The 14973-nt window shown below is 54.1% G+C and overlaps 1 protein-coding gene across 1 annotated transcript in view; it reads left to right on the forward strand.

The window, feature by feature from the left end:
- The first annotated feature begins 4959 nt into the window (after positions 1–4959).
- Positions 4960–14973, forward strand: part of SLC29A3 (solute carrier family 29 member 3) — a 37010-nt gene continuing 26996 nt past the window's right edge. Inside the window, exons 1-2 of the mRNA XM_044239710.1 lie at positions 4960–4981; positions 8261–8562. Coding sequence (XP_044095645.1) covers positions 8269–8562 — 294 coding nt within the window. The 5' untranslated portion in view covers positions 4960–4981; positions 8261–8268. The remainder of the gene's footprint in view (positions 4982–8260; positions 8563–14973) is intronic.

A 14973-nucleotide genomic window follows, 5' to 3' on the forward strand; every position in this document is an offset into this window, starting at 1 on the left:
GAAATGAAGCTAACTAGCGTACCTACCCCCTGGAGTTGTACATTACACTTGAGTAAGAGTAAGTGGTCCCTGCAGGAGAGAGGGGGCGGTGGGGCAGCCAGTGCAGAGCTCTGTGAAGAGCCCCTCCTTCCTTGCCAGGCATCAGTCCTGCTTATTGGACCCCACTCTTTGCTGGAATTGCTCCAAGAGGGACACTGAACCACTCCCCTCCCCATCAGGGACAGCATCTGGGAAGGTCTTCAGCCTTTTTTGTCATTATTTTTTGTCATTTCACCATGGACAGTGCCTATTTTGTCAGCTGTACTTAAAGTCTACAGGATCGGAGCATCCTAGGGAAATCTGGCTGCCCATCCCGATCTGCACATCACACACACCAGCTTGCTCAGCAAAGGGAGATTCAAGACAAGTCTTCTGCCTTTCCCCCAGCAACCACACAGGGGCTCCAAATCCTCCAAAATGGTGTTCCAGCCACCGCCCCCCAACAACTCCCTCCTTCCACCCACCCGTTCCCCACCTTTCAGGTACAGTCCAGGTGTCCTGGGCTGAGTGTTTCAAACTGCCTGAACCTGGGTTAGGGAGGCAGGGCTGGGAGCCAGGACGGTTCAAAACCTAAAAGGTTAAGAGGCTAAATGCAAACCTTGCAAATGTGGATCTGTTTTCTTTCTTAGGCTGGACAAACCAGTCAGATACTGAAGCCAGGTGGCCCCGCCTCTAGTCCATTGCCCTGCCTGTGATCAGAGATCACCGCGGTCACCTCTCTACCCCCGGTGGGGCCTGTTCTCCTCTCCTGCAAACCCTTGTGGAATGCTGTTCCATGGAACACAATGCCCTGGCCGGCAGGGTGGTAAGACCACACCCCCAGCCGGGCTCTTAGGGCCATCCCAGTCCTGGCCCTTTCTCACAGTCTCCCATCCCTCCCTCCACCAACATGGCACCAGCTCTCCCCCTCTGCCTTCGCTTCAGCCTTCTGCTCCTTCTGGAAGGTCCTCCCTGCTGTCCTCCAGGGGCCACAGGCATACTGAAGATTCAGGTCCAAGGTCATCCCTCCCAAGAAACCCTTTATAGAGGCCACTCCTAGGCCACAGACTTGAGCAATGGAAACCTGAGTGGGGTAGAAGGGCCTACAGTGACCTCCCAGTTGATTGCAAACGTGACCCACCTGAAAGAAGCCAGAGGCCCTAGCTGACCGACGGGCTACTTACAACCAGGCACAGGTACCATAAAGGGGGATATTCTATTGTTCCCACACCTCCTCACTTCCCACTGCCACTGCCACTGCCCCCTAGCAGACAGTCTCTCCTCTACTGTCCTGCCTGCTGCTTCCTTGCAGGGTAGTCAGTCACCTTCTATCTCCTTCGTCCTGCCTTGGTGAGTTCTTTAATACCCATGCCACCAGCCCCCACCAGATCAGGATGCCTCACAACCTTTTCCTTTCATCCTACTTCTTACCCTGTCCTAGGCCCTTAGGAGGCACAGATGGTGGAGCAGAAAATGGGCGCCGGGTCGCCTGGGTGGCTCAATGGGCCTGAGCCCCTGGGTGGCTCAATGGGCTCAGGTCATGGTCTCAGGGTCCTAGGATCGGGTCCTGGGATCAAGCCCCACATCCATCGGGCTCTCTGCTCAGCGGGGAGCCTGCCTCCACCTCTCTCTCTGCCTTTCTCTCTGCCTACTTATGATCTCTGTCTGTCAGATAAATGATTAAAATCTAAAAAAAAAGAAGAAGGAGGAGGAAGAGAAGGAGGAGGAGGAGGAGGGGGAGGAGGAGGAGGAGGAAGAAACAGGTACTACCTTCAGAGTCAGACAGACTGGGGTTGGGAGGTGGCAAATACAGTCCCCATCATCCTATGACCTTGGGCCAGCTACTTCACTTTATGAGCCTGGGACTTCTACCTTGTGGAATAGGGCTACCCAGGATGTGAGGCCCCAGGGAGGGTGGCCAGGTGGCCAGTCACTGCTGACTCCCAGCACCTGCCCGCCGATGCCCCAGCACCATGCACACCCCTGCTGGGATTCTCACGCTGGCCTGCCTCCCCAAGGAAGGGTCCAAACTCCTCCAAAACAAGACCCCAGCCCTCCGTACCTTTGCACCTCTGCACAATCTTCACTCTCAACACTTCTGACACCAAACGTGTGGGGTCTTTCCCCACCAACAACCAATCCTCCCTCTCTCCGGTGTCCTGCAGTTCAGTTCAATTCTGACACAACTACAGGGAGCTGACATTAGTCCTATAACACTGTCCCCACTTCAGACGCCAGTTGCACTCATGGGCTGCCCAGGGTATCCAAACTGCTGTCTGACTTGGCTACAAAGTCAGGGGTTCCTACTATGACACCCCATCTTCAGTTTCAATAATTTTCTAGAAGGGCATACAGAATTCAGAAAAACACCTAATGTACTACAGTTGGTTTATTATAAAGGATACAGATGAACAGGGTCCAAGGTCCCCAGCAAAGGAGCTTCTGTCCCCATGGAGTTGGGGTGCACCATCCCCTAAACAAGTGGATGTGTTCCCCAACTCAGAAGCTCTCTGAACCCCATCATTTAGGGGTTTCTATGGAGGCACAGAGACATGATTCATGAACTCGGTAGTCATTGTGATTAAATTAATCTTCAGGTCCTCTTCTCCCTAGACGGGGGCATGGTGCTGAAAAATCCCAACCTCTAGATCCATGGTTGCTTCCTCTGGAACAATCTGACCCCACCCAGAAGCTATCATGGGGCCTGGCAAGAGTCACCTGATTAGCATAAACCCTGGCATGGTCCAAAGGGGCTTGTTATGAACAAACAAACAAACAAACAAACTGCTCCTAGTGATGAGGGAGCAGAAGGCTAGTTGAAGACAAAGTGTACACCAACACTCTGTTAACCTCCCCCCTTCCTCCACTCCTGGGTGGGACATGTGTGACATTTGTACAGGGATTTCCCAACTATCTTAATGTTAATACCTTGCTGGGGTTGGGGGGCAACATTAACTTGACAAAGGCATGACTTCTGGTATCTGGTGTCCTGAAGTCGGTCCTCTTTAGCATGTGAAAGTTCTTTTGAAACATTTTCTTTACTTCCCCCAACCCCAGAGTCTATAATCAGCCACTCCTCATGACCCCACTGCAGCTCTTTCTGCCCACGGGTCCTGTCCTGGTGCTTTAATAAACCATTTTGCACCAAAGATGTCTCAAGAATTCTTTCTTGGTCATCGGCTCTGAACTTCACCCCACCGAACCTTACCTATATTCCAAAACCACATCACTATCACCCCTAGTACCCAGAAAATTCCAAGAGTTTCAGAAGCTCTCATGTCCAGAACTGGCCACAGGTCGATGTTAATAACAAAATTCAACCAAGTGAATTTGAGGATCTAATTGGCTTTATTAAATGATTTTCGGACTGGACAGCCGCAGAGCGGCACTCCGAGGCACTGTACAAAATAGGAGATTTTTATAGATGGAGGGTGGGGGCAAGAAGATTTTTAGGGGACAAAAAGGGATCTCTCCCATGAAGGTTGTTTGCTAGGGGAAAAACAAGGTATCTTATCATGTGGAGTGCCTTATTTTTCGTTGGGCATAGGGTGGGAGGGACAGGACCCCGGGTGACAGATTTATTGGTGCTGCTGGAAAGAAATATTTCCTGACCAATCAGTTAAAGCCACATTTCTGGGGGAGGTTGAAACTGCATTTAGTTTGGGAATTAATCCTGTTTGGGAACTCACTCATTTGGGGCCTGCAGTTTTCTTTCTTTAACACCAAATGTATATATGTGTATATATATATATATATGTGTGTGTGTGTGTGTGTGTGTGTGTGTGTGTGCATGCGTGTGTATGTGTGTGTATTCAAGATTTTTATTTATTTTAAAGAGAGAGCATGTGGGAAGGGGGGAGGAGCAGAGGGGAGGAAGGGGTTAAGACTCTCAGACTTCCTGCTGAGTGCAGAGGTGGATGCCTGACTGGAACCCAGGACCTTGAGATCACACCTGAGGTGAAACCAAGAGTCCCAGATTAACCAACTGAGCCACCCAGGCACCCCCCCCAAATATATATTTATATCACGATATCACGGGTCCTCATTGCAGTAAGTCTGTTTAATGAAGAAAGCACAGTGTTCTGAGCCTGCCTCACCTTGTCCCAAGGGCACCTAGCACTGAGCACCCTTTGGAGGTGGGCATCACACGTGAGCAGGGGTTTTAGACCCCCAGCTCCATCGTCGTTTCGGGTAAGCCCAGTCTTCCCCCTTCTGTGAAAGGGGCGGACTTGCACCCCTGTGCCTCAGGCATGCGAAGGGTAAAGAGCATGGCAGAGGGAGGTAAAGCGCATGGCAGAGAAAGGAAGAGGGTCGGGTAAAGGTGGCCGCCTTGGCCTACCACTGGGACATGAAGGTCTGGGGGCTGGGGGAGGACCTGGCAGGATGGTCCTGAGGACCTGCTCCCCTCTCGACCACCGCCCGCCAGGCTGGCCCTCTGCCTCAGCCAGACAACGTGCCTCCAGAAGGGACTGGCAAGGAAAAGCGTCATGGCGCTGGCCTGGCACATGGCCAGCGCCAAAGCTTGGTGGCTGGGCCGGAGGATGGGGAGGAGTGGTGGGCTGCAGTTAGAGGGGACTCTGCAGGGGTCTAGGGGCGAGGGGAGCTCTTCTGGGTCCCCGGGCGCAGGCACTGGAGACCACAGGGTCCGGCCCCCCGGGGGAGAAGGAACGCGCGCAGCAGCCGGGAGGCCAGCGCGGACGTTGCACCAGGCGGCGGACGCCTCGCCCGATCTACCTGTGCATTGGACGCGGGCCCGCAGGTGCTCCGCGTAAGTGAGGGGACGCCGGCCTGGAAGGGTTTGCAAACCCGGAAGCGTCTGCGGGGCGGGGCGGGGCGGGGCCAGGGAGGGGCCGGGCCGGGGCCGGGCCGGGAGGCGGAGCTCGGCCTGCGGCCCCTCCGAGCCCGGACTCGCAGTGGCCGCGGCAGCCAGGGAGGCAGCGGCGGCGGCGGCGCGGCGGCGACAGTAAGTGCGGGCCGGAGGTCGGGCGCGGACCTGACCCCTGCCTGGCCGGCTCTTCAGGCTCCCGGCCGCCTCCTAGTCTCGCACTTTGGCGGCTTCCCCCGAAGAGCCCTTCTGAGGGCTGCTCCACGGGAACCGGGCGGGGGTCCGGGCGGGGGTGGGGGCAGTTCAGCCCCCCCACTGCGGCCCCTCTCAGCTCTCTCTGTATCCCTCCCCATCGCCCCCCCCCCAACTCCTGGCTCCCCTCACCACTCCTGGCTAATTTTTCCCTTTCTGGGTCGCTATGCTCTTTCTCCTCCAGATTCTCTCCCATCCTCTTCCTCCTTATGGATTTCCTGACACGGGACCTCACTGCCTGGTTGTGGGGGCCTGGATATGGACCAGTTAGCCCAAAGTGTCCAGAAGGTGGCTGACTTCTAGTTCAGATTGGGGGAGTGTGAGGCTGGGTATACCTCCAACCCCAAAGGCCATACTGCCATGCTGTCTGGGTGGCACCCTGTGTTTTCCAGCAATGCTTTCCCGTGGGTTAGCATCACCAGCTCCCCTGTCCCCATTTCACAGATGAGGAAATCGAGGCACAGTGGGGAGATCGACTTAGCCAGAGTCAGAAGCCTCCGGGGAACCAGCCCCCAGTTCCAGATGGTGGTCTGAAGCAGAGACACCACACACTTCTGCTTCTTTGTGGGGGTGCTGCCCCTTCCCACAAGTCACCCAGGAAGGGAGCTCCGCCAAGCCTGGCCAACTCCTGCAGGTGACTGAGGGATACACAGCAGGCAGTGGCCAGCCCACGCTGGCGACACCAGGGCTCTTCCTTAGCTTTCTTTTTCCTTTTCTTTCTTTTTAATCCAAAAGCCAGCAGCTAGCTTTTATAAAGAGTAATAAGACTTTGCTCACTTCAGTGCCCTGGCCTGTGACCCACGTTAGAGAAAATTTCTGGCTCCTTCTTCTGAAGCTCAGTCAAGGCTGAATGGTCCTGGACAAATAGATGCCTGGAGATGAGAGTGGACTGGAGTGACCCCGCTACAGGCCCCTGCCCCCACCCCTGTGGCTGGAGCATCTGGAAAGAACCACTTGTTCTCTGTCTGTTGTCTTACATGGGTCGTAGTTTTTACATTTCTAAACACTAATTGAGAAATGTGTGTGTGTTTGCACCTGGGCAGGCACACTGTGTGTGTGCCCACACTGGTTAGTTTGTTAGAGCTGGACTTCTGTGCAGCAAGGCTAGGAAAGACCGCCTGCTGCTCAGCCAGGGGAGTTGGAAGATAGACTTGCTGGTGGGATGTTTAGGCATCCAGCAGCCTCTTGCCTGCCCCCTCGGGGGTACATGCTCCGAGGGAGAGAATATGCTGACCGCCCAGACAGAGTCCATTCATTCAGCAAATACTGGTGAGGGTGCCCTGCATCCTCTTCACCTCTGCTTACAGCTCACTGTCCATGAGGTCTTCTAGAAGGAGGTCTATACTTGGAGCCAGCAGACATGGGTTCCCATTGCCAGCCAGCCTCCTCTGCTGGGTGGGCCTGGACTGCTTGGCTGTATAACCTCGTCCTTGCCATTTGGCTGCTGTGTGACCTTGACCCAATGACTGAACCCTTCGGAGCCTCACTCTTCATCTAGGAAATGAGTCTTAGAGTAGTACCTATCATGTTGTGCTATTGTCAGGCTCAAGTGCGAGGCACGGACCTTGGCATTGCGTGAACACCGGATTTCATTTTAGCTATTGGGAATTCTTAACTGTTTGAATGTGGGGTGAATCAACTGCCTTCAAAGCTTCATTCTTTGCCTCTGAAAAAGGAGGCACTAATTCCTGTCCTGCTTAATTCCAGGGAATGTTGTGAGGCTCTCCCGAGATAACAGAGAAGGCTCTGTGCCTGTGTGACGGGGTGTTCCCATCTCCCCAGGCAGGGAAGGAGGGCCCGGCTCTACCTGGCTGGATACTGTGAGTTAAGGGTCAGCCTCCGATGGAAGCCATGTTGATTTCTGGATGAACTGGGGAATATCTGTTGTAGGAAAGACTACAATGTCCCCTCCTCAGCTCTATGGAAGTACTGCCCATTTATCACACTGTCGCCATGTCCTAGGTGCCATATAGAGCATGGAAACAGACATGCTACTTGCAATCAAATTCAGCAGCCAGCCAGCCAGCCAGGTGACAAGCCCAGGATGGCAGGGAAGATGCTGACGTTCATGCAGCAGCTGCTACCATGGGCCAAGCACTGCCAGCCAGTTTCCTTAGAAATCATCGTAAAAAGGCCTCCCTAGGTTTACAGATGGGGAAATTGAGGCTCAGAAGCATGGTGACTTGCCCAAGGTCAGGTAGGCAATAGTTCCTGGCAACCTAAAATTTCAGTTAGTTTTAAGGTGCTGTCACAGATTGGGAGTGGCTGTCTCCTGGTGGGATGTGAGGGACAGAGGTGGGGACCTGGGCAGGAACTACACACCCAGGCTTGGCCATGGACCTGGTCTGTGACCTTCTGCTCTTCAGACCTCTGCTTCCCACAAATTAAATGGGGGAATGGACTCTTGGATCTCTCAAACCAGCTTCTGAAGGCAGTTCTAGACACCATGGTTTTAGTGGTTTTTTTTTAATGTTATTTCATTTGAATGCCTTTATTTTTATTTATAATTTTATTTCTCAACACGTAATACCTTCATATAGTTCAGAATTCAAAAGGCACAGAAGAGGAGGCAGCGAAGACTCCTCCCTCCCCGTTATCCCCAGCCTCCTTTCTCCTTGTCCCCATCCTCCCTCCCTGGGGCGACAACTCTGAAATTTCCCCGTGTGTCCTTCCAGAGGATATTCTTCTCCCCATCCACCCCAACCCTGCCTGCTTTTTTGCGCAAATAATTACATATTCTGCGCACCTTCCTGCTCCTTAATTTTTTCACATAAATTTGAAAAGTTTGGAGAACATGCTTTGCCTGTCAAGGGTCCTAATTCCTTTTTTTGTGGCTCCATAGACATTTGAAGGCCTTGAGCTCGGGTTTACCCCTCTGGATCGATAGCTAGAGGTCCCACTGTGCCATGTGGCCTAACTGCCGGCCACCCCACAGCATGTTTGCTACTTATGTCACCCTGCCCAGGGACGGGGGGGGGCTGCTCTGGTCACTTACAGTTCTGGTATCCTGTCTTTCTCCTCGATCCTTAAACCTGAAGCCCTCTAACCTTGCTTTGGTGACCCATGGTGGGGGCAGAGTCAGCTCTGTGAGGCCAGCTGAGTCCCTAGCTAGGCCCAGCCTAAGCTTCTGATCACCTGCCCTGTCTCTGTGTCTCTCTGCTCCAGTCGTGGCCATGGCCTCCGAGGATGACTTCCATCACAGTTCGAACTCCACCTACAGAACAGCAAGCAGCTCCCTCCGCACGGACCAGGAAGCACTGCTTGAGAAACTGCTCGACCGCCCCCCGCCCGGCCTGCAGAGGCCCAAGGACCGCTTCCATGGGGCCTACATCATCTTCTTCAGCTTGGGCATTGGCGGCCTCTTGCCGTGGAACTTCTTCATCACTGCCAAGGAGTACTGGGTATTCAAGCTACGCAACTGCTCCAGCCCAGCCTCGGGGGAGGAACCTGCGGGTTCGGACATCCTGGTAAGGGTGCGTGTGTCCTGAGAGTGGGGAACAGCTGGATGGGGCAACTGAACTTGGGTGTACCGTTCCAGGATGGTTTGCAGCCTGCTGCGAACGTGGATGCAAACCAGTGCGTTGTGTGGGGCGCAGTAGACAGACCTCAGTCCTGACACATGTTTTATGCGGTGCAGCCTGCGGCCTGCTTACTGTTTAACTTGGGCAGCAGATGCAAGTGGGGAACCTAAGAACCCAGAGTTCATGACTCCAGGGATTTGAAAAGGTGGCTCTGATAGCAGTAAGTTCAGCTCTTCCGGAAAACTCCCCCAAAAGCAGTGGTAAAACGAGATGGAAGCTAATTTTTCTTTCCTGTTCAAGTCTGGAGGGGCCAGCCCAACTCTGGTATAAAGTTCCATGTGGTCAGGAACCTCATTGCTCCACCATGTAGGGCTTCCATGGTCAAGGTTACTTCACAGTCCAAGATGGCTGTTGGTGCTCCAGTCATCACAGCAAGAGAAGGAGAGGCATGAGAACATTCCGAGAAGTAACACAGATTGCTTCTGCTTCCATGGCATTGGGCGGAACTCGGTCATGTGACCATCTGGTCTGCAGAGGGGGCAGAATGTAGCCTTTGGATGTAGTCATTATCCCAGAGAACTGTGTGCCCAGCTAAAATGGGAGGTTGTACAAGCTGTGGGAGACTGGGGGAACAAAGAAGTAGTCTTGTCACCAGGGGAGAGATTACTGTGACTCAGAGCAGGTGGCCTACAAAGGAGGGGATCTTCCAGGTGGGAGGGAAAGCCTGAGCAGAGGCAGGATGGGGGGACGCTCAGGTGTGTGAGGGGCAATAAGGCACTGGGTTTCCTATATGAAGGCTGCATGTAAATAAGGCTTGAGATCATTGCCTGGATGCTGAAGTCATTGCTTGGGCCTTGAATGCCAAGGTGAGGCATGGAAACTGTTCAGTGGGCAGTGGCACCACTCCCCGCTCCCGCCGCCAGAGCTGCTCCCTCTGTGGCATGACTTTTCCCTTGGGAGGGGGCAGTGTTAAAGACAGAAATTACTCTACCGCTTGCTAAAACATAAGGAAGGCTGTACTCGAGGCTGTTGCAATAAGGAAGAGAGATCGGCTCAACTCCAGATACCACAAGGACATGGGGGGTTTGTAGCCGTGGAGCAGAGTGAGAGCTCCATGGATGGAGAATTAGAGGAATTAGTGGATGGAAAAAAGAGGAGCCATCAAGAGCAGGGGGCTTCTTGCTAAAGGCAGATCAAGGGCATCCCCACCAGGGGCAGGGGATGAGGATCTTGCCCCGATTCCGAGGGTGGTCGGATATCTAGGGTCGGGGGGCTTCTCCATAAATGGACTCAGCAGGATTCTTGCTAGGCCTGGGCTGGGCAGATAGAAGACAGGATGGAGGCCGTGGTCAAGGCCTAGTGCAGGAGAGGGCTCAGAGGTTCGGGTAATCTCTGTCTGGAGCTTCAGTGTCCACAGCTGATCCAGGCTGTGTCTCCTTTCTCTTGGAAGCTCATGGATGGGAAGAGCGTGGGCATCTCTGAAGGCACTCCAGGCTGGAGTGTTGCCAACTGCCCTCTCCTCCGGACAAGAAGAGGGAACCCTAGCAACCGTAGCCATACCCCTTGACTGGCCCAGGCAGTGGCCCACCACCCCTTTTCTGGTCCCTGAGACCATACACGGCCACACATTGCACTCACACAGGGAGTTTTAAAAAATCCCAGTCTTAGCCCCACCACAGGGCTTGTGATTGAACTAGGCTGAGGTGTGGAGGGACAGAGATATTCCAAGACTTCGCACTCCCTCCTTTGGCCTCAGGCCCTTTGTTCTGACACCCTGCCAAGGCCTGTTTCTGCCAACTCAGGGATTCGCAGGCGCCTCCCAGGGCCAGAGCAGTGCATGGCCAAAGAAGGGTCCTGGAAAGGGGGTCAGGACTTCAGAGCCTCCTACCCAAGGTGTGCTCCCTGGACCAGCGTCACCTGGGAGCTTGTTAATGACACGGGCCCCACCGCAAACCAGCTGAGTCAGCAGCTGCCTGATACCAAGCCCCCCCGGGTGACTGCCAGGTCCTTTAGAGTTTGAGAAACACTCGCCAGGGCGTGGCTTCCAGCCTACGGCTTGGGCTCCAACCTGCCTTTGCCAGTGCCTCGCTCTCTGGCCTCCGGGCAGTCTTGTCTTCCTGGCATGGAACAGGAGGCTGCTACTACCACCAACTTCTTAGGGTTGTTTTGAGGATTCGGTAAAGAATTCTGCGCACCAGCACTGAGCTCTAAATGCTGTACAAACATTATTATCATTATGACCACTTGGGGGATGGGGCACTGCCGAGCAGCATGTGGCCCTGTGTATTTCCAGACGTCTGGCTTCGCCGGGGTGCTTTATGATCCACTTTTCTATACCAGTGACTCAAGCATCCCAGTTCCTGCCAGCCTCAGTAAATTACCCAGCCCACTTGGGCTTCTTCCAGAAGATCCCTGTCTGTCTGGGCCAGCACCCGGCCGTGGCAGCCCTCGGGGCTGGACTGAGTATGCACCTGTCCTGTCCTCTCCTCCGTCCATCTCCTCAGCCCCGTGGGGCAGGAAAGGAAGCCGAGGCCGGTGCCTGGGAGTGTGGCCGTGCGCAGTGGACGTCTGCCGCGAGCTGCTTGAGCTGCAAGGCGGTCCCTTCCCAGCTGCAGGCACTTAGCATTCCAGGCCCTGCTAGGATGCTTTATTGCCTCTTTCCAAGTGCTGGCAGGTGCAGATGTAGTACCTGGGGCTGTGCGGAGCTCCTGGCTCTTGGCATCAGAGATGAGAGACCTGTCACCCCTCGATTCATGGGCCGGGTCTGGGAAGCAAGCATGCTGGGGCGTTTCTGCATTTTGCAGGTCATTTTTCTTTGCCTAATTCCTCATTCCTGCCACCCAGCTCCCCAGTTCGTGCCCACTCTCTTCCTGATTCCCCTGAAAGAGGTGGTGGGCCTGCCCTGTCACCTGAGGGCCACTTTGGGGAAAGAAGGGGAGGAGTCAGATAGGTCTGTCTCCAGACGGCCACCTGCAACTCAGTTAGCTCCGGGTGTTGGTTTTTTCCTGTACTTTCCTTTTAATATTTCCCAGAGACAGATACCATGGGCTAGGGAGTTGGCTGAGTTAAGTGTGTTGGTACAGATCCCCTTCCCCTCCAGTTTAGGTGACTTTCAAGGTCACCTCCCATCCCAGGCTCATTTCCTTCTGCCGTGGACAGTTTGGGGGATGGTTTAGAAAGCGTCCTGCTGACCTGCCCCCTCGACTGTAGTCCCAGGAATAAGAACTTTGAATAAACCCACCACAGGCCTTCGGGCCCAGAGCCCAGAAAATTAGAGCATAAAAAAGGAAGAATTTCTCTGAAGAGGTGGTGCCACAGGGTGCTACGGTGGCCGCCATCTTCTGAGCCCGGCGCTGGGCCTGCAGTGCCGGCAGGGGTGTTAAACTCGCCGCTCATCAACTGTTCAGGAAAAAAAAACGCTCAGAAATGTTCAGTAGTCTGCCTCAAGTCACATAGTGGGCAAGGGTGGTAGAGTATATCACAGAGAATTCAGATGGACAGCTGATTGCAACGTTGGTCAAGCTCAGAGAGTGGTGTAGAGGGGACCGTTCTGGAGACGGGAGGGCCCCCACCCCACCCTATCCCCCTGACTCTGCCAAATGCAGAGCCTGCCCTTGGTCTGGCTTCCTTTTACACCCTGGGAGAACAGTGCCTCAGCTCTACCCCTGGATCTGGACCCAGCTTCCAACTGTCATCGTCCCTGATCCCTTTCCTACCCCTGCCCCCAGGTGCCCCCTTGGCTCTGGGGTCTCTATGCTGTCCCTGAACCTGTGGGGCTCTCCTCACCCTCCACTTGGCCTCTCCTGCAAACCTGTCTGGGCTCCCCCTGGGCCAGGGTGTATAAGCCAGACCTGCTCCTCTTTCTACCCCCTGAGAGGAGGGGGACCACACCTTCTCCTAGTCATTCCCTGCCAATGAGCCCCCAACAGCCTCCTCCTCACACATTCTTCTGATGTGCCTTGTCCTGTCCAGGGCTTGTCTCTGAGGGGACTGCAGGACATGACCAGGTCATGGGTGGGACCTACAGTCTGACTTGGTGTCAGTAAAACCTGGACCCAGGCCTGGCAGTCTGCTGCTGCCCTGTCCATCCCCCAACTGGAGGGGGCCCCACTGGCCCTGTCTGAGGAAGTGGAACCTCTCCTGCTGCCACCCATCTGGGGTAGGGGATCCTGGGTCCCCAGAACCCACTTCCTCCTCTGGTGCTTGCCACACGATTCATGGTATTGGGTATCTATTGGGGGGGGGGTGCTGCTGTGCCACACTCTGCCGACACTAGCTTGTTTCACTGCACAGAGCCTCTCTGAGGCAGGAGTGTTATTATCTGTGATGAGAGGACCCAGTCCACAGATGGGCCTGCTTCCCCCACTAAACTGTGAGCTGTCTTACTATATGTCCCAATGTCCTTAGCACAACCTGCACAGTGCCCAGCACATAAAAGTAATAAGAGAAATCTGTCTCATTAATTACTGAATGGCTGGCGAGGAAAGCCCCATCACCCCACTCCAAGATAGGGATGGCATGGGTCTGCAAAGAAGCAGAAGATCTTGGGGTCATAGTGGCCACCACCAAAGCATTTCTTTCATGTGGATTGGCACAGACATGAAGTGAGATTTCTTTTTAAAAATATTTTTAAATTTTAATTCAGTTAATTAACATATATTACTGGTTTCAGAGGTACAGGTCTGTGATTCATCAGTTTTATATAACACCCAGTGCTCATTATATCACATGCCCTCCTTAATGTCCATCCCCCAGTTGCCCCATTCCTACACACACACACACACACCCGAAGTAATATTTCTTCTCTAGGAAATAGACCCAGACTGGCCTGGTTCAGTGGAATGAGGGAGGGGGGTCCTAGGACATCCCCTCATTATAGCACCTTAGTCCTGGCCCAACTCCTCAGCACCCCCCAAAAAAGCAGGAGAGCATGGCTTGGAAGCTATCCTTATGAACAAGGGCAGACATCCCAGTTCAGAGAGGTAGGGTTAAAAGGAACCAGGATGAACTATTTTGGAGAAGAAAAAACCGGAAGACAGATTCTCAGAAGCCTTGGCAATGACTTGCTGACTTTACAAAGCCCCTACCATGAAGCCTAGGCCTACACACCTTCAGACCTACCGTCTTTATCAGCAGGATAGCCTGGTGAATTAGGGATTGTCCTCCCCAGTTTCCTGATGTAAAAACCGAGGCTCACTGACCCATGGCCATTTGCTAGCGGGTGACAGAGCTAGGCCTGGGAGCAGTCTGGAGGTGAGCAGAGCCTGTGCTGCTAGCCAGCATGCACTTTGGCTTCTCGAGATACCCTGTAGAATAGACTAGAATCCTCTGGGGAGATTTTAAAGCACACTCCCCCACCCCCAACCACCAGGCTGATTCTGGCGCAGTGGAAGGAGGGGCCTGGGCACAAGCATTTTTAAGTTCTCCAGGAGAGGTCAACATGCAGTCCGTGATCCAAGTGAAACGTTACCCCATGGGGGTAATGCAGAGTTGTTTTCTGCCCCCCCCCACCCCCAGAGCATCGACCCTATGGACTTGGGCTACATGTGAGAGTTCTCTGGAAGAACTTCCCCCAGACAGGTTGTCAAAGCTCCACTCCAGACCCAGGTATCACTGGGAGGGCAGCTCTCTCACCATGTGCCAAGGGTGCTGGTTCATTCCTTAATCTGGCAGGATTTATTCAACAAGCCGCTGTGTGCCAGAGGCTTTCTTTTCATTATCCATTTCCTTACTAGAGTCTGAACCCAGGCCATCCGTGCTCAAGACCCTGTGCCCCATGCCGGCGCTTCCGAGTGTTTCCAGACTGTTTCTGACCCATGCCTGTCTCCCCAGCAAGATTTCCATGTCTGTAACAGAAACAGCAGCGTCCACACTCCGGAACAGTCTCTGGTTAGAGTTTTCAAGGAGGAACCAGTGATCATGCGTGATGACCTTTTAAGTGGCAAAAGCTAGGGAGGCTGAGGATGGAGAGCTACCTTTGGATTTCACCTCCTGTAGGTCCTTGGTGGCCCTGGGGAGCACTGCCAAAGGGGAGGGACAGACGCTGGACTACAGGCTACTAGCCCAGCTGGAGGATGGGGTGCGGGGGAGGGACGCTGGAGGCAGCTTTCAGACTCATTCTAGAGGAGTGAGGCAAGAGTTCCGGGAAGTGGGATTGAGAAGGGGATGGATTTTCTTTGTTCTTCAGGAATAATAGGAGGCAGCTTGTGTGCTCCTGCGAGTGGCCCAGTAGAGAGGGGAAGGCAGGTGCTGGGGTCCATGAGCATAGGGCATGGCTCTGGGGCACAGTGGAGGGGGCCCAGAAAAGAATGCAAGTGAGGGGCGTGTGCGTGGCTCAGTTGGTTAGGCGTCTGCTTC

This window comes from Neovison vison, chromosome 2 (assembly GCF_020171115.1).
Source record: "Neovison vison isolate M4711 chromosome 2, ASM_NN_V1, whole genome shotgun sequence".
In the NCBI taxonomy this organism is placed as follows: domain Eukaryota; kingdom Metazoa; phylum Chordata; class Mammalia; order Carnivora; family Mustelidae; genus Neogale; species Neogale vison.